This window comes from Elephas maximus, chromosome X, assembly GCF_024166365.1.
Source record: "Elephas maximus indicus isolate mEleMax1 chromosome X, mEleMax1 primary haplotype, whole genome shotgun sequence".
In the NCBI taxonomy this organism is placed as follows: domain Eukaryota; kingdom Metazoa; phylum Chordata; class Mammalia; order Proboscidea; family Elephantidae; genus Elephas; species Elephas maximus.
The window spans coordinates 99,187,529-99,211,121 of record NC_064846.1 but is presented as its reverse complement, the minus strand read 5'-3'; the positions used below and the strand labels follow the sequence as shown (position 1 = coordinate 99,211,121).

At 39.4% G+C, this 23,593-nt stretch overlaps 1 protein-coding gene across 1 annotated transcript in view; it reads right to left on the bottom strand.

Moving 5' to 3' along the window:
* TEX11 (testis expressed 11) overlaps positions 1–23,593 on the bottom strand; it is a 515,004-nt gene that overhangs the window by 213,193 nt on the left and 278,218 nt on the right. The window contains 1 exon segment of the mRNA XM_049871470.1: positions 9,705–9,842. Within this exon segment, the coding sequence (XP_049727427.1) occupies positions 9,705–9,842 (138 nt within the window).

The window sequence follows — 23,593 nt, the reverse complement described above, 5'->3', positions numbered from 1 at the left end:
CGGGGCCAAGATGGCGGACTAGGTAGACGCTACCCCGGATCCCTCTTGCAACAAAGACTAGGAAAAACAAATGAATCGATCACATACATAACAATCTACGAACCCTGAACAACAAACACAGATCTAGAGATGGAAAACAAACAAATACGGGGAAGCAGCGACTGCTTTCGGAGCCTGGAGCCAGCGTCCCAGTCAGGTAACCTTGGCGCCAGGCATCTGGGCCCAGGGGAGCTGAACTCATAAATCTTGTGACGGTGCAAACAAGGGGCGCAGCCCTACCCCCCTGAACTGAACCCAGGAGGGGGCCCAGCCAGTCTGCGTGGGCAGCGTGGCGACGCGGCTGGTAGGAGAACTCCCTGGGAGGCAGTGACTGGTTTTGGAGCCGGGAGTGCTGCGTCCCAGCTGGGGAACCCTGGCCCTGGGCATTTGACTGGGTGCTGTCACGGCGCAAGCACGGTGCGCAGCCCTACTCCCCTGAACTGACCCCGGGAGGGGGCCCAGCCGGTCTGTGGGGGGCGGCGCGGTGACACGGCTGGCAGGATGAGAAATCCCCGGGAGGCAGCGACTGATTTCGGAGCCGGGAGTACAGAGTCCCAGCAGGGGAACCTTGACGCTAGGCTTTGGACTGGCAGTGGAGGATCTAACTGCAGCTTCAGCAGGCCAGACCTCCGGGAGCAATCGCCACAAAGCCAACACACATAGGCGACACGCCCCTCGGGAATCTCAGATATAATAGTCATTCCAAGCAAGACAAGCAACTCTGGCTATATTCCAAGGTGCTACTCTCCTATCTCTCTGATCCCTCCCCCACCATCCCCAGGCAGCTTCATTAACATTGGAATTTCCTGAGCCAGAGGGAGAACGGCTCCGGCTCCGCGGCGGATTTGCTTCCCCCCATTTTTTTTTCTTTTGGTCTTTTCCTAACCCACTCTTCCAGCCTGAGAGAAGGAACCACAAAAAACCCAGGCACCAAAAATCCATCCCTAATTGGACTAAAAACACAGAACCAGCTACAGCCAAGCATATATGCTCCAAATCTCGGACTTTCATCCTTACAGGGAACAAGGTGGCGGTTATAATCCAAAGGCAGTTCTGATTGGGATCTGACTGCATTTTTTTTTTAGCGGAATTTCTGGAAAAACAAGTTTCCCAGTGATGGCTCGGAGACAGCAGTCCATATCAAACCACATAAAGAAGCAGACCATGACAGCTTCTAAAACACCCCAAACAAAAGAATCAAAATCTTTCCCAAATGAAGATACAATCCTGGAATTATCAGATACAGAATATAAAAACTAATTTACAGAATGCCTCAAGACATCAGGGATGACCTCAGAAATGAAATAAGGCAAACTGCAGAAAAAGCCAAGGAAAACACTGATAAAACAGTTGAAGAACTCAAAAAGATTATTCAAGAACATAGTGGAAAAATTAATAAGTTGCAAGAATCCACAGAGAGACAGCATGCAGAAATCCAAAAGATTAACAATAAAATTACAGAATTAGACAACGCAATAGGAAGTCAGAGGAGCAGACTCGAACAATTAGAATGCAGAGTGGGACATCTGGAGGACCAGGGAATTAACACCAACATAGCTGAAAAAAATCAGATAAAAGAATTAAAAAAAATGAAGAAACCCTAAGAATCATGTGGGACTCTATCAAGAAGGATAACTTGCGTGTGATTGGAGTCCCAGAACAGGGAGGGAGGACAGAAAACACAGAGAAAACAGTTGAAGAACTCCTGACAGAAAACTTCCCTGACATCATGAAAGACGAAAGGATATCTATCCAAGATGCTCATCGAACGCCATTTAAGATTGATCCAAAAAGAAAAACACCAAGACATATTACCATCAAACTCGCCAAAACCAAAGATAAAGAGAAAATTTTAAAAGCAGCCAGGGAGAAAAGAAAGGTCTCCTTCAAGGGAGAATCAATAAGAATAAGTTCAGACAACTCAGCAGAAACCATGCAGGCAAGAAGGGAATGGGATGACGTATACAGAGCACTGAAGGAGAAAAACTGCCAGCCAAGGATCATATATCCAGCAAAACTCTCTCTGAAATATGAAGGCGAAATTAAGATATTTACAGACAAACACAAGTTTAGAGAATTTGCCAAAACCAAAACAAAGCTACAAGAAATACTAAAGGATATTGTTTGGTCAGAAAACCAATAATATCAGATACCAGGACAACACAACGTCACAAAACAGAACATCCTGATATCAACTCAAATAGGGAAATCACAAAAACAAATTAAGATTAATTAAAAAAATGCTCATAACAGGGAATCACTGAAGTCAAAATGTAAAAGATCACAATAATCAAAAAGAGGGACTAAATACAGGTGGCATAGAACTGCCATATGGAGAGTGATACAAGGCGATATAGAACATTACAAGTTAGGTTTTTACTTAGAAATATAGGGGTAAATATTAAGGTAACCACAAAGAGGTATAACAACTCCATAACTCAAGATAAAAGCCAAGAAAAACGTAACAACTCAACAAACATAAAGTCAAACACTACGAAAATGAGGATCTCACAATTTACTAAGAAAAACGTCTCAGCACAAAAAAGTATGTGGAAAAATGAATTTGTCAACAACACACATAAAAAGGCATCAAAATGACAACACTACACACTTATTTATCTATAATTACACTGAATGTAAATGGACTAAATGCACCAATAAAGAGACAGAGAGTCTCGGACTGGATAAAGAAACAAGATCCGTCTATGTGCTGCCTACAAGAGACATACCTTAGACTTAGAGACACAAACAAACTAAAACTCAAAGGATGGAAAAATATATCAAGGAAACAACAAGCAAAGAAGAGGAGGAGTAGCAATATTAATTTCTGACAAAATAGACTTTAGACTTAAATCCACCACAAAGGATAAAGAAGGACACTATATAATGATAAAAGGGACAATTGATCAGGAAGACATAACCATATTAAATATTTATGCACCCAATGACAGGGCTGCAAGATACATAAATCAGATTTTAACAGAACTGAAAAGTGAGATAGACACCTACACAATTATAGCAGGAGACTTCAACACACCACTTTCGGAGAAGGACAGGACATCCAGTAAGAAGCTCAATAGACACACGGAAGACCTAATTACAACAATCAACCAACTTGACCTCATTGACTTATACAGAACTCTCCACCCAACTGCTGCAAAGTATACTTTTTTTTCTAGTGCACATGGAACATTCTCTAGAATAGACCACATATTAGGTCATAAAACAAACCTTTCCAGAATCCAAAACATCGAAATATTACAAAGCATCTTCTCAGACCACAAGGCAATAAAACTAGAAATCAATAACAGAAAAACTAGGGAAAAGAAATCAAATACTTGGAAAATGAACAATACCCTCCTGAAAAAAGACTGGGTTATAGAAGACATCAAGGAGGGAATAAGGAAATTCATAGGAAGCAACGAGAATGAAAATACTTCCTATCAAAACCTCTGGGACACAGCAAAAGCAGTGCTCAGAGGCCAATTTATATCGATAAATGCACACATACAAAAAGAAGAAAGAGCCAAAATCAGAGAACTGTCCCTACAACTTGAACAAATAGAAACTGAGCAACAAAAGAATCCATCAGGCACCAGAAGAAAACAAATAATAAAAATTAGAGCTGAACTAAATGAATTAGAGAACAGAAAAACAATTGAAAGAATTAACAAAGCCAAAAGCTGGTTCTTTGAAAAAATTAACAAAATTGATAAACCATTGGCTAGACTGACTAAAGAAATACAGGAAAGGAAACAAATAACCCGAATAAGAAACGAGATGGGCCATATCACAACAGACCCAAATGAAATTAAAAGAATCATATCAGATTATTACAAAAAATTGTACTCTAACAAATTTGCAAACCTAGAAGAAATGGATGAATTCCTGGAAAAACACTACCTACCTAAACTAACACATTCAGAAGTAGAACAACTAAATAGACCCATAACAAAAAAAGAGATTGAAAAGGTAATCAAAAAACTCCCCCCGCAAAAAAGCCCTGGCCCAGACGGCTTCATTGCAGAGTTCTACCAAACTTTCAGAGAAGAGTTAACACCACTACTACTAAAGGTATTTCAAAGCATAGAATATGACGGAATACTACCCAACTCATTCTATGAAGCCACCATCTCCCTGATACCAAAACCAGGTAAAGACATTACAAAAAAAGAAAATTACAGACCTATATCCCTCATGAACATAGATGCAAAAATCCTCAACAAAATTCTAGCCAACAGAATCCAACAACATATCAAAAAAAAATTCACCACAATCAAGTGGGATTTACACCAGGTATGCAAGGCTGGTTTAATATCAGAAAAACCATTAATGTAATCCACCACATAAATAAAACGAAAGACAAAAACCACATGATCTTATCAATTGATGCAGAAAAGGCATTTGACAAAGTCCAACACCCATTTATGATAAAAACTCTCACCAAAATAGGAATTGAAGGAAAATTCCTCAACATAATAAAGGGCATCTATGCAAAGCCAACAGCCAACATCATTCTAAATGGAGAGAACCTGAAAGCATTTCCCTTGAGAACGGGAATCAGACAAGGATGCCCTTTATCACCGCTCTTATTCAACATCGTGCTAGAAGTCCTAGCCAGGGCAATTAGGCTAGACAAAGAAATAAAGGGCATCCAGATTGGCAAGGAGGAAGTAAACTTATCTCTATTTGCAGATGACATGATCTTATACACAGAAAACCCTAAGGAATCCTCCAGAAAACTACTGAAACTAATAGAAGAGTTTGGCAGAGTCTCAGGTTATAAGATAAACATACAAAAATCACTTGGATTCCTCTACATCAACAAAAAGAACATCGAAGAGGAAATCACCAAATCAATACCATTCACAGTAGCCCCCAAGAAGATAAAATACTTAGGAATAAATCTTACCAAGGATGTAAAAGACCTATACAAAGAAAACTACAAAGCTCTACTACAAGAAATTAAAAAGGACCTACTTAAGTGCAAAAACATACCTTGCTCATGGATAGGAAGACTTAACATAGTAAAAATGTCTATTCTACCAAAAGCCATCTATACATACAATGCACTTCCGATCCAAATTCCAATGTCATTTTTTAAGGTGATAGAGAAACAAATCACCAACTTCATATGGAAGGGAAAGAAGCCTCGGATAAGCAAAGCATTACTGAAAAAGAAGAAGAAAGTGGGAGGCCTCACTCTACCTGATTTCAGAACCTATTATACAGCCACAGTAGTCAAAACAGCCTGGTATTGGTACAACAACAGGCACATAGACCAGTGGAACAGAATTGAGAACCCAGGTATAAATCCATCCACATATGAGCAGCTGATATTTGACAAAGGCCCAGTGTCAGTTCATTGGGGAAAAGATAGTGTTTTTAATAAATGGTGCTGGCATAACTGGATATCCATTTGCAAAAAAATGAAACAGGACCCATACCTCACACCATGCACAAAAACTAACTCCAAGTGGATCAAAGACATAAACATAAAGACTAAAACAATAAAGATCATGGAAGAAAAAACAGGGACAACCTTAGGAGCCCTAATACAAGGCATAAACAGAATACAAAACATCACCAAAAATGACAAAGAGAAACCAGATAACTGGGAGCTCCTAAAAATCAAACACCTATGCTCATCTAAAGACTTCACCAAAAGAGTAAAAAGACCACCTACAGACTGGGAAAGAATTTTCAGCTATGACATCTCCGACCAGCGCCTGATCTCTAAAATCTACATGATTCTGTCAAAACTCAACCACAAAAAGACAAACAACCCAATCAAGAAGTGGGCAAAGGAAATGAACACACACTTCACTAAAGAAGATATTCAGGCAGCTAACAGACACATGAGAAAATGCTCTCGATCATTAGCCATTAGAGAAATGCAAATTAAAACTACGATGAGATTCCATCTCACTCCAAGAAGGCTGGCATTAATCCAAAAAACACAAAAGAATAAATGTTGGAGAGGCTGTGGAGAGATTGGAACTCTTATACACTGCTGGTGGGAATGTAAAATGGTACAACCACTTTGGAAATCTATCTGGCGTTATCTTAAACAGTTAGAAATAGAACTACCATACAACCCAGAAATCCCACTCCTCGGAATATACCCTAGAGAAACAAGAGCCTTCACACAAACAGATATATGCACACTCATGGTTATTGCAGCTCTGTTTACAATAGCAAAAACTGGAAGCAACCAAGGTGTCCATCAACGGATGAATGGGTAAATAAATTGTGGTATATTCACACAATGGAATACTACGCATTGATAAAGAACAGTGATGAATCTGTGAAACATTTCATAACATGGAGGAACCTGGAAGGCATTATGCTGAGCGAAATCAGTCAGAGGCAAAAGGACAAATATTGTATAAGACCACTATTATAAGATCTTGAGAAATAGTATAAACTGAGAAGAACACATACTTTTGTGGTTGGGGGGGAGGGAGGGAGGGAGGGAGAGGGTTTTTCAGTGATTAATTAGTAGATAAGAACTGCTTTAGGTGAAGGGAAGGACAACACTCAATACATGGAAGGTCAGCGCAATTGGACTGGACCAAAAGCAGAGAAGTTTCCGGGATAAAATGAATGCTTCAAAGGTCAGTGGAGCAAGGGCGGGGGTTTGGGAACCATGCTCTAAGGGGACTTCTAAGTCAATTGGCAAAATAATTCTGTTATGAAAACATTCTGCATTCCACTTTGAAATGTGGTGTCTGGGATCTTAAATGCTAACAAGCGGCCATCTAAGATGCATCAATTGGTCTCAACCCACCTGGATCAAAGGAGAATGAAGAACACCAAGGTCACACGACAACTAAGAGCCCAAGAGACAGAAAGGGCCACATGAACCAGAGACCTACATTATCCTGAGACCAGAAGAACTAGTTGGTGCCCGGCCACAATTGATGACTGCCCTCACAGGAAGCACAAGAGAGAACCCCTGAGGGAGCAGGAGATCAGTGGAATGCAGACCCCAAATTCTCATAAAAAGACCATACTTAATGGTCTCACTGTGACTAGAGGAATCCCAGCGGGCATGGTCCCCAAACCTACTGTTGGCACAGGACAGGAACCATTCCCGAAGACAACTCATCAGACATGAAAGGGACTGGACAGTGGGTAGGAGAGAGATGCCGAAGAAGAGTGAGCTAATTATATCAGGTGGACACTTGAGACTGTGTTGGCATCTCCTGTCTGGAGGGGGGATGGGAGGATAGAGAGAGTTGGAAGCTGGCAAAATTGTCACGAAAGGAGAGACTGGAAGGGCTGACTCATTAGGGGGAAAGCAAGTGGGAGTAAGGAGTAAGATGTATATAAACTTATATGTGACAGACTGACTTGATTTGTAAACGTTCACTTGAAGCTCAATAAAAGTTAATAAAAAAAAAGAAGATGGAAGGAATACACAGAGTCATTATACCAAAAAAATAGTTCGACGTTCAACCATTTCAAGAGGTAGCATATGATCAGGAATTGATGGTACTAAAGGAAGAAGTCCAAGCTGCACTGAAGGCATTGGCAAAAAAACAAGGCTCCAGGAATTGACAGAATATCAATTGAGATGTTCCAACAAATGGATGCAGCGCTGGAAGCACTCACTCATCTGTGTCAAGAACTTTGGAAGACAGCTACCTGGCCAACCAACTGGAAGAGATCCTTATTTATGCCTACTCCCAAGAAAGGTGATCCAACCGAATGCAAAAACTATCGAACAATATCATTAATATCATGTGCAAGCAAAATTTTGCTGAAGATCATTCAAAGCGGCTACAGCAGTATTATCGACAGGGAACTGCCAGAAATTCAGGCCAGATACAGAAGAGGACATGGACCCAGGTATATCATTGCTGATGTCAGATGGATCCTGGCTGAAAGCAGGGAATACCAGAAGATGTTTACCTATGTTTGACTATGCAAAGGCATTTGACTCTGTGGATCACAACAAATTATGGATTACATTGAGAAGAATGAGAATTCAGAAGACTTAATTGTGCTCATGAGGGACCTGTACATAGACCAGGAGCAGTCGTTTGAACAGACCAAGGGGATACTGCATGGTTTAAAGTCAGGAAAGTTGTGCTTCAGGGTTGTATCCTTTCGCCATCCTTATTCCATCTGTATGCAGAGCAAATAATCCGAGAAGTTGGAATATATGGAGAAGAATGCAGCATTAGGATTGGAGGAAGACTCATTAACAACCTGAGTTATGCAGATAACACAACCTTGCTTGCTGAAAGTGAAGAGGAGATGAAATACTTACTCATGAAGATCAAAGACCACAGCCTTCAGTATGGATTTCACCTCAATATAAAGAAAATCAAAACTCTCACAACACCATAATTCAAAGGCATCAATTCTTCTTTGGTCCAGGTCCAGCTTTCACACACAAATGAGGCGAATGAAAACACCATGGCTTGGGTTAGGTGCGCCTTAGTCCTTAAAGCGACATCTTTACCTTTTAATACTTTAAAGAAGTCTTTTGCAACAGATTTGCTCAATGCAATATGTCGTTTGATTTCTTGACTGCTGCTTTCATGGGTGTTGTTTGTGGATCCAAGCAAAATGAAATCCTTGACAACTTCAGTCTTTTCTCTGTTTATCATGATGTTGCTTATTCGTCCAGTTGTGAGAGTTTTGGTTTTCTTTATGTTAAGGTGTAATCCATACTGAAGGCTGTGGTCTTTGATTTTCACCGGTAAGTGCTTCAAGTCCTCTTCACTTTCAGCAAGCAAGGTTGTGTGATGTGCATATTGCAAGTTGTTAATGAGTCTTCCTCCACGCCTGATGCTGTATTCTTCTCCATATATTCTAGCTTCGTGGATTATTTACTCAGCATACAGATTGAATAAGTATGGTGAAAGGACACAACCCTGACACACAACTTTCGTGACTTGGAGAGAGGAAATAAGATGCTAACACTACAGGAGAAATGAAAGGTTCAGAGGCTCTTTCAGGAGGCAATGGCTAACATTATATGCATACTATACAACACTCAAAGGAAGAAGTATGAACAGCTGTATCCTTAAAAAAGCTTTTATCTCTTTTCCCTTCTGATAAGAAAGTAATTATTGGACATTTTCTAGGGTGGTTGGAAAGGTAAGAGATAACAACCAAAAAAGATGAAAGAATGACCATTTTACCTACGTATTTTTTCTCACTGAATGCCTGACAAAAATATTTACCATAGACTTTAGTCTGCTTTAAAAGACAATACTGAAGATGGTAAGTAGTAGATAACCTTGTTCGGGAGATTCAATGACATTATTACCTTTCAGAATAAGGTACAAAAAATAAACACTAAATGTTTATCTTAGAATTCAGTCTGCTTTAAAAGACAATATTGAAGATGATGAGTAGCAGATAACCTTGTTCAGGAGCTCCAATGACATTATTACCTTTCAGAATAAGGTGCAAAAAATAAACAGTAAATAGGATGAATGATCTTCTAAATTCTCTCTCCATTTGGGAAGTTCCACTTATTAGTGTTTACAGTATGCAAATCAGGGAAATAACAATTTGACTTTGTCCTGTGTGAAAGAGCTGTCAGACATCCTAACCTAACAACTAAGTCATAACACTGCATCCATCTCTCTATTACTGTACATAAAAACATTTGCTGTCTCTGAAAAATAGATAAAGCAAAGGACCTTATCAAGTTGTTTCAGCTTCAGGTAACAGGAAGCCATGTTCCTCTGCAGCCTTGCCAAATTCAGATCCATCTGATCAGATGCATAAAGCTTCAGAGAATAACAGTACCAGTGCAGGGCATCAGTGTAATTTTGTACCTAGAGTTCAAAAACAAAAAACAAAAACATCAAAATCACACATCAGTATCTCTACATTTGACCCTAATTTTTCCAAGTAATCTCTAGAAATTAATAAAATGGTGTTTCTTTTTTTTTTAGGTAACCAAAACACAATACCTTTTCTAGTTGTGTTCTAGGTGCATTTTATTATCAGTCTTGGTCAGTATAGTTTTTAGATAAAGTGGCAATCAATATCCTCTCTTCTTCCCACAGATTAGAAATTTCACAGGTGGGATGAAAAGTCTGAGAAAGCGGCGAACCACCTCAGAAAACTCAAAATCTATTTTAAAATCTTTTTTAAAAACAACAATGGTAAAATTTTTAAAATTAACTACGGTAAAACAGCTATTTTCATTTTTCTATGTTCCATTTTAATTGTTATCCTTTAGGATGTTTGCATAGTTGTAATAATAACTTTGGAAACCCTGGTGATGTAGTGGTTAAGTGCTATGGCTGCTAACCAAAGAGTTGGCAGTTTGAATCCATCAGGTGCTCCCTGGAAACTCTATGGAGCAGTTCTACTCTTGCCTATAGGGTTGCTATGAGTTGGACTTGATTCCATGGCAAGGGATTTGTTTGTTTTTTTTTAATAGTAACTTATATAGAAGTTCATGTTCTATTCTTTCTGTTTAACTTTGTTTTGTAAATATTAATCTATGTTGCCATGTAGTATTCATAGTTATCAATTTTAAGGGATTATGTAACACTTAATCAAGTTAATGTACTATGATTTTTGTGTGTGTGTGTGTGCTTTAGGTGAAAGTTTACAGAGAAAAGTAGTTTCCCATTCAACAATTTATACACAAATTGTGACATCGGTTGCAATCCCCGAGATGTGTCCACACTCTTCCCTTCTCACCCTGGGTTTCCCGCTGTCATCTGCCCATTTTTTTCCGTCTCTTCTTGCCCTGTCGTCATTGCTTTTGGGCAGGTGTTGCCCATATGGTTTCGTATAAATGATTGAACTTAGAAGCAGGTTCTTCACATGTGTTATTGTTTGTTTTATAGACCTGTCTAATCTTTGGCTGAAGGATGAACTTTGGGAGTAGTCTCAGTTCTGAGATAACAGGGTGTCCGGGGGCCAGAGCCTCAGGGGTTCCTCCAGTCTCTATCAGATGAGTGAGTCTGGTCTTTTTCTTCTTTTCTTGTGAATTTGAATTTTGTTCTACATTTTTCTCCCACTCCATCCAGAACCTTCTATTGTGATCCGTGACAGAGTGGCCAGTGATAGCCAGGTACCATCTAGTTGTTCTGGGTTGAGGCTGGTGGAGGCTGTGATACTTGTGGTCCATTAGTCCTCTGGACTAATATTTTCCTTGTGCCATGGTTTTCTTCATCCTCCTCTGCTATGAAAGGGATAGGAGCAATAGATGACCACTCGCAAGCTTTTAAGACCCCAGACACTACTCACCAAAATTGGACGTAGAAAATTTACTTTATAAGCTATGTTATGCCAATTGACCTAGATGGCCCCCGCCACCATAGTTCCCAGCCCTCATCCCCAGTAATTCAGTCCCTCAGGGTGTTTGGATGTGTCTATGAAGCTTCTTTAGCTACTCAACGTTCAAAAGCAAGTTTCAGAATCTCTTCTGACATCCATTTCGGTCTTTTTTTTTCTTATTAATGACCTCTTGCTTTCTTCATGGATGATGTCCTTGATGTCATTCCACAACTCATCTGGGCTTAGGTCAACAGTGATCAACGTGTCAAATGTATTCTTGAGATGGTCTCTAAATTCAGGTGGGAAATACTCAAGGTCGTACTTTGGCTCTCATCAACTTGTTCTAACTTTCTTCAGTTTCAACTTGAACTTGCATATGAGCAATTGATGTTCTTCCACAGTTGGTCCCGGCCTTGTTCTGACTGATGATACTGAGCTTTTCCATCGTCTCTTTCCACAGATGTAGACTCTGAAACTTGCTCTTGAAGGTTGAGTAGTAAAAGCAAATGGAAGAAATGATGAAGTAAAAGAACTGAACAGAAGAATTCAAAGGGCAGCTCAAGAAGACAAACTAAAGTATTATGACATGCGCAAAGAGCTGGAGATAGAAAACCAAAAAGGAAGAACACGCAAGGCATTTCTCAAACTGAAAGAACTGAAGAAAAAATTCCAGCTTCAAGTTGCAGTATTGAAGGATTCTATGGGGAAAATTATTAATGCAGGAAGCACCAAAAGAAGATGGAAGGAATACACAGTCACTATACCAAAAAAAAAAAATAGTTCGACGTCCAACCATTTCAAGAGGTAGCATATGATCAGGAATTGATGGTACTAAAGGAAGAAGTCCAAGCTGCACTGAAGGCATTGGCAAAAAAACAAGGCTCCAGGAATTGACAGAATATCAATTGAGATGTTCCAACAAATGGATGCAGCGCTGGAAGCACTCACTCATCTGTGTCAAGAACTTTGGAAGACAGCTACCTGGCCAACCAACTGGAAGAGATCCATATTTATGCCTACTCCCAAGAAAGGTGATCCAACCGAATGCAAAAACTATCGAACAATATCATTAATATCACGTGCAAGCAAAATTTTGCTGAAGATCATTCAAAGCGGCTACAGCAGTATTATCGACAGGGAACTGCCAGAAATTCAGGCCAGATACAGAAGAGGACATGGACCCAGGTATATCATTGCTGATGTCAGATGGATCCTGGCTGAAAGCAGGGAATACCAGAAGATGTTTACCTATGTTTTGTTGACTATGCAAAGGCATTTGACTCTGTGGATCATAGCAAATTATGGATTACATTGAGAAGAATGGGAATTCCAAGACACTTAATTGTGCTCATGAGGAACCAGGAGCAGTCGTTTGAACAGAACAAAGGGATACAGCATAGTTTAAAGGCAGGAAAGTTGTGCTTCAGGGTTGTATCCTTTCACCATCCTTATTCCATCTGTATGCTGAGCAAATAATCTGAGAAGCTGGAATACAGGAAGAAGAATACAGCATTAGGTTTGGATGAAGACTCATTAACAGCCTGCATTATGAAGATGACACAACTTTGCTTGCTGAAAGTGAAGAGGATTTGAAGCACTTACTGATGAAGATCAAAGACCACAGCCTTCAGTATGGATTACACCTCAACGTAAAGAAAACCAAAACCTTCACAACTGGACGAATAAGCAACATCATGATAAACAGAGAAAAGACTGGAGTTGTCAAGGATTTCATTTTACTTAGATCCACAATCAACACCCATGGAAGCAGCAGTCAAGAAATCAAAAGACGCACTGAGTTGGCAAATCTCTGTGAAAGACCTCTTTAAAGTGTCGAAAAGCACAGATGTCACCTTGAAGACTAAGGTGCGCCTGATCCAAGCCATGGTATTTTCAAATGCATCATATGCATGTGAAAGCTGGACAATGAGTAAGGAAGAGGAAAGAAGAATTGATGCCTTCAAATTGTGATGTTGGTGAAGAATACTGAATATACCGTGGGCTGCCAAAAGAATGAATAAATCTGTCTTGGAAGAAATACAACCAGAATGCTCCTTACAAGCAAAGATGGTGAGACTATGCCTTACATACATTGCACATGTTATCAGGAGGAATCAGTTCCTGGAGAAGGACATCATGTCTCGTAAAGAAGAGGGCCAATGAAAAAGAGAAAGAACCTCAAAGAGATGGATTGACACGGTGGCTGTGACAATGGGCTCAAGCATAACAAGGATTGTGAGCATGGCGCAGGACCAGGCAGTGTTTTTTTCTGTAGTACATAAGGTCACTATGAATCAGAACTAACTCGATGACACCTAACAACAACTACATGGAGTGTCTATGACTTTGCCTTGATCAAGTTTTGTGGACTTCCCACATATTGTGTACTATCTTTCTCTTCACCAAAGTTAACACCTATCTACTATAGGGTCGCTATGAGTCGGAATTGACTCAATGGCGACGGGATTGGTTTTTTTTTTGGTATTACCTAGTTAGTGATTCCCCCTCCCCATGCTTCCCCTCCCTTGCAACTGTCAAAGATTGTTTTTTTCTGTGTGTAAACCTTTTCCTATGTTTTTGTAACAGTCATCTAATACAGTTTTTGTCCTTTTGTAATTGACTTATTTCACTGAGCATAATGCCCTCCAGATTCATCCATGTTGTGAGATGTTTTGCAGATTCATCGTTGTTCCTTATCCTTGGGTAATATTTCATTCTGTGTCTGTACAATAATATGTTTATCCATTCAACTGTTGATGGGCACTTAGGTTGTTTCCATCTTTTTGCTATTGTGAATAATGCTGCAATGAACATGGGTGTGCATATGTCTATTCATGTGATGTCTCTTATTTCTCTATAATATATTCTTAGATTATATCCCACCTTGAAGTTGTCAAGGATTTCATTTTACTTGGATCCACAGTCAATGCCCATGAAACGGCAATCGAGAAAGCAGATGCTGTATTACCTTGGACAAATCTGCCGCAAAAGACCTCTTTAAAGTATTCAAAAGTGAAGATGTCACTTTAAGGATTAAGGTGTGCCTGACCCAAGTCATGATGTTTTCAGTCGCCTCACATGCTTGTGGAAAGGTGGACAATAAATAAGGAAGATGGAAGAAGAATTGATGCCTTTGAATTGTGGCGTTGGCAAACAATATTGACTATGCCATGGATTGCCAAAAGAATGAACAAATCTGTCTTGGAAGAAATACAGCTAGAATGCTCACCAGAAGCAAGGATGGCGAGACTTCCTCTCATGTACTTTGGACATGTTATCAGAAGGGACCAGTCCCTGTAGAAGCATATCATGCTCAGTAAAGTAGAGGGTCAGGGAAAAAGAAGACTCTTAATTAGATGGATAGACACAGTGGTTGCAACAATCGGCTCAAGCATAACAATGTTTGTTAGGATGGCACAGGACCAGGTAGTGTTTTGTTCTGTTGTACATAGGATTGCTATGAGTCAGAACTGAATCAACGGCACCTAACACATAACACACATATTCCTAGGAGTAAGATTGCTGGAACGTACAGTGTTTCTGGGTATATTCTAGCTTTTTAAGGACGCGCCATATCAGTTTTCCATAGTGGTTGTACCATTTTACATTCCCACCAGCAATGCATAAGAATTCCAATGTTACAGAAGCCTCCAGTGTTCCAGAAGCCTCTCCAACATTTGTTATTTTCTGTTTTTTTGATTAGCACCAGTAATGTTGGGGTGAGATGGTATCTCAATGTAGTTTTGATTTGTATTCCTCTAATGGCTAATGATTCCGAGCATTTCCTCATGTGCTTGTTAGCCACATGAATGTCTTCTTTGGTGAACTGTCTGTTCATATCCTTTGCCCATTTTTAAATTGGATTACTTGTCTTTTTGATATTTTCATATAGTTTAGAGATTAAACCCTTGCTGAACAAGTAGTAGCCAAAAAATTTTCCCAGCATGTAGATTCTCTTTGTGCTCTTTCGGTGAAGACTTTGATGAACATAAGTCTTTAATTTTTAGGAGCTCCCAGTTTTCCATTCTATCTTCTGGTGTTTGTGCACTATTATGGTTTGTATTGAATTTATGTCATTTATTTAGGGTCCCAAGTGTTGTCCCTATTTTTTCTTCCATGATCTTTCTAGTTCAAGGTTTTATATTGTCTTTGATCCATTTTTTTATTGTGCTTTAGGTGAAAGTTTACACAGCAAATTAGTTTCTCATTAAAAAATTAGTACACCAATTGTTTTGTGACATTAGTTACTGCCATGGATTGACTGAATTGTATCCCCAAAAATATCTGTCAACTTAGCTGGGCCATGATTCTGAGTACTGTGTGATTGTCCGCCATTTTATTTAATTTTTGTATATGATGTAAATCCTATCACTATGATGTAATAAGACGGATGGATTAATGGCAGTTATATTGATGAGGTCCGCAAGATTAAGTAGTGTCTTAATCCTATCTCTTTTGAGATATAAAAGGCAGAAGCAAGCAGAGAGACATGGCGACCTGAGGTTCCTGCGCCGAGGTGTTCCCAGATCAAGGGAAGACTCATGACAAGAACTTTCCTCCAGAGCTGACAGAGACAGAAAGCCTTTCCCTGGAGCTGACACCCTGAATTTGGACTTGTAGCCCACTAGACAGTTGAGTCTTCCTATTAAAGAGCATGGTATGTTTTTTTTCCATTTGGGAAGGCCTCGTTTGGTTTCTTGCAGTAGTGTTTTGTAGTTTTCTTTGTAGTAGACTTTTATATCCCTGGTTAGATTTACTTCTAAGTATTTCATCTTTTTAAAAAAATTTTATTGTGCTTTGAGTGAAAGTTTACAAATCAAGTTGGACTCTCATACAAAAATTTATAAACACCTTGCTATATACTCCTAATTACTCTCCCCCTAATGGGACAGCACACTCCTTCCCTCTTCTATTTCTATTCGTGTCCATTTGGCCAGGTTCTGACCCTCTCTACCCTCTCATCTCCCCTTCAGACAGGAGATGCCAACGTAGTCTCATGTGTCTTCTTGATCCAAGAAGCTCATTCTTCACCAATATCACTGTCTATCCCATAGTCTAGTCCAATCCCTGTCTGAAGAGTTACCTTTAGGAATGGTTCCTGTCTTGAGCTAACAGAAAGTCTGGGGATCATGACCTCTGGGGTCATTCTAGTCTCAGTCAGACCATTAAGTCTGGTCTTTTTACGAGAATTTGGGGTCTGCATCCTACTGCTCTTCTGCTCCCTAAGGGGTTATTTGTTGTGTTCCCTGTCAGGGCAGTCATCAGTTGTAGCCAGGCACCATCTAGTTCTTCTGGTCCCAGGCTGATGTAGTCGCTGGTTTATGTGGCCCGTTCTGTCTCTTTGGATCAGAATTACCCTGTCTTTGGTGTTCTTCATTCTCCTTTGGTCCAGATGGGTTGAGACCAATTAATACATTAGATGGCGTTTAAGACCCCAAATGCTGCTCCCCAAAGTGGGATGCAGAATGTTTTCTTAATAGATTTTATTATGCCAATTGACTTAGATGTCCCCTGAAACCATGGTCCCCAAACCCCTGCCCCTGCCATGCTGGCCTTCAATATGTTAAGTTTATTCAGGAAACTTCTTTGCTTTTGGTTTAGTCCAGTTGGGCTGACCTTTCCTGTATTGTGTGTTGTTTTTCCCTTCACCTAAAGTAGTTCTTATCTACTACCTAATTAGTGAAAACCACTCTCCCTCCCTCCGTCCCCCCATTTAATAACCATCAAAGAATATACTCTTCTCTGTTTAAACTTTTTTTCTAGTTCTAATAATAGTGGTCTTATACAATATTTGTCTCTTTGCAGCTGACTAGTTTCACTCAGCATAATGCCTTCCAGGTTCCTCCATGTTATGAAATGTTCCACGGATTCATCATTGTTCTTTATCGATGGGTTATATTCCATTGTGTGAATACACCATAATTTATTTATCCATTCATCCACTTATGGGCACCTTGGTTGTTTCCAACTTTTTCATGCTGTAAACGGTGCTGTAATGAACATGGGTGTGCATATATCTCTTCATGTAAAGGCTCTTATTTCTCTAGGATATATCCAAGGAGCAGGATTGCTGGATGGTATAGTAGTTCTATTTCTAGTTTTTCAAGGAAGTGCCAAATCAATTTCCAAAGTGGTTGTACCATTTTCCATTCCCACTAGCAGTATGTAAGTGTTCCAGTCTCTCCGCAACCTCTCCAACACTTATTATTTTGTGTTCTTTGGATTAATGCCAGCCTTGTTGGAGTGAGATGGAATCTCATTGTAGTTTTGATTTGCATTTCTCTAATGGCTAATGATCATGAGCATTTTCTCATGCATCTGTTAGCCACCTGAATGTCTTCTTTAGTGAAGCATCTGTTCATTTCCTTTGCCCATTTTTTAATTGGGTTATTTGTCTTTTTGTAGTTGAGTTTTTGTAGTATCATGTAGATTTTAGAAATCAGGCGCTGATTGAAAATGTCATAGCTAAAAACTTTTTCCCAGTCTGTAGGTAATCTTTTTACTCTTTTGGTGAAGTCCTTGGATGAGCATAGGTGTTTAATTTTTAGGAGCTCCCAGTTATCTAGTTTCTCTTCTGCATTGTTAGTGATGTTTTGCGTACTGTTTATGCCATGTATTAGGGCTCCTAGTGTTGTCCCTATTTTTTCTTCCCTGATCTTGATAGTTTTAGATTTTATATTTAGGTCTTTGATCCATTTTGAGTTAGTTTTTGTGCATGGTGTGAGGTATGGGTCTCGTTTCATTTTTCTGCAGATGGATATCCAGTTATGCCAGCACCATTTATTAAAAAGACTGTCTTTTCCCCATTTAACTCACTTTGGGCCTTTGTCAAATACCAACTGCTCATATGTGGATGGATTTATGTCTGGATTCTCAATTCTGTTCCATTGGTCTATGTATCTGTTGTTGTACCAGTACCAGGCTGTTTTGACTACTGTGGCAGTGTAATAGGATCTAAAATCAGGTAGAGTGAGGCCAACCACTTTGTTCTTCTTTTTCAGTAACTCCTTACTTATCCAGGCCCTCTTTCCCTTCCATATCAAGTTGGTGATCTGTTTCTCCAACTGATTAAAAAATGTCTTTGAAATTTGGAAGGGAATTGCATTGTATCTATAGATGGCTTTTGGTAGATAGACATTTTTACAATGTTAAGCCTTCCTATCCATGAGCCAAGTATGTTTTTCCACTTATGTAGATCTCTTTTGGTGTCTTGCAGAAACGTAGTGTAGTTTTCTTTGAATAAGTCTTTTACATCTCTGGTAAGATTTATTCCTAAGTATTTTATCTTCCTGGGGGCTACTGCAAATGGTATTGATATGGTGATTTCTTCCTCGATATTCTTTTTGTTGGTGTAGAGGAATCCAACTGATTTTTGTATGTTTATCTTGTATCCTGATAGCGTGCTAAACTCTTCTATTAGTTTCAGTAGTTTTCTTGAGGATTCCTTAGGGTTTTCTGTGTATAAAATCACGTCATCTGCAAATGGAGATACTTTTAGTCCTTCCTTACCAATTTGGATGCCCATTATTTCTTTATCTAGCCTAATTGCTCTGGCTAGGACCTCCAGCACAATGCTGAATAAGAGTGGTGATAAAGGTCATCCTTGTCTGGTTCCCAATCTAAAGGGGAATGCTTTCAGATTCTCTTCATTTAGGATGATGTTGGCTGTGGGGTTTGTATAAATGCCCTTTGTAATGTTGAGGAATTTTGCTTCTATTCCTATTTGGCTGAGAGTTTTTATCATGAATGGGTGCTGAACTTTGTCAAATGCCTTTCCTGCATCGATTGATAAAATCATGTTGTTCTTGTCTTTTGTTTATATGATGGATTACATTGACTGTTTTTCTAATGTTGAACCATCCCTACATACCTGGTATGAATCTCACTTGGTCATGGTGAATTATTTTTTTGATATGGTGTTCAATTCTATTGGCTAGAATTTTGTTGAGGATTTTTGCATCTAAGTTCATGAGGGACATAGGTCTGTAATTTTCTTTTTTTGTGGTGTCTTTACCTGGTTTTGGTATCAGGGATATGCTGGCTTCATAAAAGAGTTTAGTTTCGTCCTTTTCTATGCTCTGAAATACCTTTAGTAGTAATGATGTTAATTCTTCTCTGAAAGTTTGGTAGAACTCGGCAGTGAAGCTGTCTGGGTCAGGGCTTTTTTGGGGGGGAGTTTTTGATTATCTTTCAATCTCTTCTTTTTTATGGGTCTATTTAATTGTTCTACCTCTGTTTGTGTTAGTTTAGGTAGGTAGTGTGTTTCTAGGAATTCATCCATGTCTTCTAGGTTTTCAAATTTTTTAGAGTACAATTTTTCATAGTAATCCGATATGATTCTTTTATTTTCAGTTGGGTCTGTTGTAATATCGCCCATCTCATTTCTTATTTTGGTTATTTGCTCCCCCTCCTGCTTTTCTTTTGTCAGTTTGGCCAGTGGTTTATCAATATTGTTAATTTTTTCAAAGATCCAGCTTTTGGTCTTGTTAAGTCTTTCAATTTTTTTTTTCTGTTTTCTATTTCATTAAATTCTGCTCTAATTTTGATTATTTGCTTTCTTCTGGTGCCTGAGGGTTTCTTTTGTTGCTCTCTTTCTATTTATTCAAGTTGTAGGGATAATTCTTTGATTTTGGCCCTATCTTCTTTTTGTATGTGTGTATTTACTGGTATAAATTGACCTCTGAGTGTTATTTTAGCTGTGTCCCAAAGATTCTGATGGGAAGTGTTTTCATTCTCATTGGAGTCTATGAATTTCTTTATTCCATCCTTAATGTCTTTTATGATCAGTCTTTTTTGAGCAGGGTATTCTTCAGTTTCCAAGTGTTTGATTCCTTTTCCCTGCTTTTTCTGTTACTGACTTCTACTTTTATGGCCTTACCGTCAGAGAAGACGCTTTGTAATATTTCGATGTTTTGGATTCTGCTAAGTCTTGCTTTATGACCTAATATGTGGTCTATTCTAGAGAATTTTCCATGTGCAGTAGAAAAGAAAGTACACTTGGCTGCTGTTGGGTGGAGTGTTCTGTATATGTTTATAAGGTCATGTTGGTTGATTGTGGCAATGAGATCTTCCGTGTCTTTATTGAGCTTCTTTCTGAACGTCCTGTCCTTCACCGAAAGCAGTGTGTTGAAGTGTCCTACTATTATTGTGGAGCTTTCAATGTTGTTAGAGTTTGTTTCATGTATCTTGCAGCCCTGTCATTGGGTGCATAAATATTTAATATGGTTATATCCTCCTAGTATATTGTCCCTTTAGTCAATATGTACTGTCCTTCCTTATCCTTTGTGTTGGATTCAACTTTGAAGTCTATTTTGTCAGAAATTAATATTGCTAACACCCCCTCTTTTTTGATTGTTTGCTTGATTTATTTTTTGTGTGTGTTGTCGACAGGTTCTTTTTCCCACTTAATTTTTTGTGCTGAGTAGTTTATCTTTATATATTGTCTTTTCCTCTTATTCGTTGTTGTTTTGTTTCTGCTGTGACTCTATTTTTTCTTTTATTTTATTTGAATGAGTAGGACAGTTAGTCTTCTTTGTGGTTACCTTAATAAAACTTACCCCTATTTTTCTAAATTTACACATAACTCATTTCTTTATATTGCCTTGTCTTCCTTTCATACGAAAGATCTATGAGTACATTTCTTAGCCACTTTTTATTATTTTAATGTGTTCTTCTTTTACATAATGACATCGCTTTTTCCCCATTTTGAGCGTTTTTTTCTCTTGACTTATTTTTGTGATTTTCGTGTCTGGGTTAATGTGTGATTGCTCTGTCCAGTGTTCTAGTCTTGGGTTGATACCTGATATTGATTTTCTAACCAAAGAATTCCCTTTAGTATTTCTTGTAGTTTTGGTTTCGTTTTTATGAAATCCCTATACTTCTGTTTATCTGGAAATGTCCTAATTTCACCTTCATATTTGAGAGACAGTTTTGCTGGATATATGATTCTTGGCTGGCAATATTTTTCCTTCAACTTTGTATAGAATTCATCCCATTGCCTTCTTGCCTGCATGGTTTCTGCTGAATAGTCCAAGCTTATTCTTATTGGCTCTCCTTTGTAGGTGACTTTTCGTTTATCCCTAGCTGCTCTTAAAATTCTCTCTTTATCTTTGGTTTTGGCCAGTTTGATAATAATATGTCTTGGTGACTTTCTTTTAAAATCTACCTCATGTGCAGTTCAATGAGCATCTTGGATTGATATGTTCTCATCTTTCATGGTATCAGGGAAGTTTTCTGCCAACAACTCTTCAACAATTCTCTCTGTATTTTCTGTTTTCCCTCCCTGTTCTGGTACTCCAATCACTCATAGGTTATTTCTTTTGATAGAATCCCACATGATTCTTAAGATTTCTTCATTTTTTAAAAATTCTTTTCTCTGATTTTTCTTCAAATATATTGGTGCCAAGCGCTTTATCTTCAAGGTCCCCAATTCTGTCTTCCACTTGCTCGATTCTGCTCCTCTTTCTATTAAGTTGTCTAATTCTGTAATTTTATTGTTAATCTTCTGAATTTCTGATTGCTGTCTCTCTATGGATTCTTGCAGCTTACTAATTTTTCATTATGTTCTTGAAAAACCTTTTTAATTTCTTCAACTGTTTTATGTGTGTTCCTTGGCTTGTTTTGTGTATTGCCTGATCTCCTTCCTTATGTCATGAAGAGTTCTGTATATTAATCTTTTGAATTCTGCATCTGCTAATTCCAGGAAGGCACCTTCATTCAGAAGACCCTTTGATTCTCTGTTTTGAGGGCTTTTTGTAGCGATCATGTTCTGTTTCTTTATGGGGTTAGATATTGACTGTTGTCTCCGAGCCATCTATAAGTTATTTTATTAGTTTATTTTATGTTTGCTTACTGTGTCATAGCTTCTTGCTTTGTTTTGTTTTGATATGCCCAAATGGGTTGCCTGAGTGAGCTAGCTTATTTTCACCTTTGGGGATCTGACGTCCTGTCACCAGATGGGTAGAGCTGTTATCAGGTGTATGAGCTTATGAGTCCATTCACTTTCCTTTTGTGGATTCAGGTCATGTGTCCAGGTAGCTGGTCATCATGTGCGTGGTACAGGCTCTGTCCTACAGTCTTAGAGGGTCATGGGTGTTTGGTATAGGTATCAGTATCTGGTTGCAGCAGGGGGTCACACTCTGAACAAGGCAGAGGGCTGAGAACTGTCCCCCAAGTGTCTCTGAGGAAAGTATGTCCCTCTTCCCTAGAGGGTGCAGGTGGGTGGGTTCTGCAGACCACCATGGGCACCCAATATTTTTGTTTGTAAGGACTGGGAGGTACCAGTTATCCTTGGACCCCTGTTGCGGGGGCTGGGTAGACTGAAAGGAGCCACCAGTCCTTAGGCCCCTGACGTGGCTAGGTGAGGACTGTGTTTAATAGACAAAGCCATGTCAGGTATCAAACATCCACTTCTGCACCGCATGCTTAAACAGTCACAGTCTGCCAGCAAGGGCCTCTTCTGGAATAGGCCTACACAGGTTCATGCAGGGGGGAAAGATGTTCAAAGTCCATGGACCGTTTATGCCTGGACAGGAGTCGCTTCTGTCCTGAGCTCCCCTAATTAGTGGAGCTGACAAATTATCTTTTTCCCCCTGTTGTCAATTTATTCCTGCTCCAAGTCTGGAAGCATGGCTCAGGGCACTCACATGAGCCTCTCAGGCCCAAGGAAATCAATAGCCACTGAAGCTGGCTTGGGGCTGGGAGGCCAGCTGGCTTGGGGGCGTTCTTCTCTGGTTCCATAGGTGTGAGTAGGCTGTGTGGCTGGCTTCTTCTCCCTGAGAAAACTGCGGCCGAAAGCTACCACCAGCCCACCACAGCCAATTCCGGAATGGTGCTTGAGGGATCTCAGTGATTGAGGTCCAGCAACTCCTCTCTGCTTCTGGACGGTCTCACTCTTCCCCTGCCCCTTAGTCTGTTTTCTAACTTTGCCTTTGATGTTCAGGGCTCCTAGCTTGTCATAAATATAATCATTTCACTTGATTTTTCGGATCTTTGTTGTAAGAAGGATTACCGGAAACATCTGGCTATTCCACCACCTTGGCCCTGCCTCATTTTTTTTTTTTTAATTGTTCAAGAGTTTGGTGTTTTTTTTTTTTTAATTGAACTTTAGATGAAGGTTTACAGAACAAACTAGTTTCTCATCAGTTAGTACACACATTGTTCTATGACATTGGTTAACAACCCCACAGCATGTCAACACTCTCCCTTCTCAAATCCGGGTTCCCTATTACCAGCTTTCCTGTTCCCTCCTGCCTTCCAGTCCCTGCCCCGGGGCTGGTGCACCCCTTTA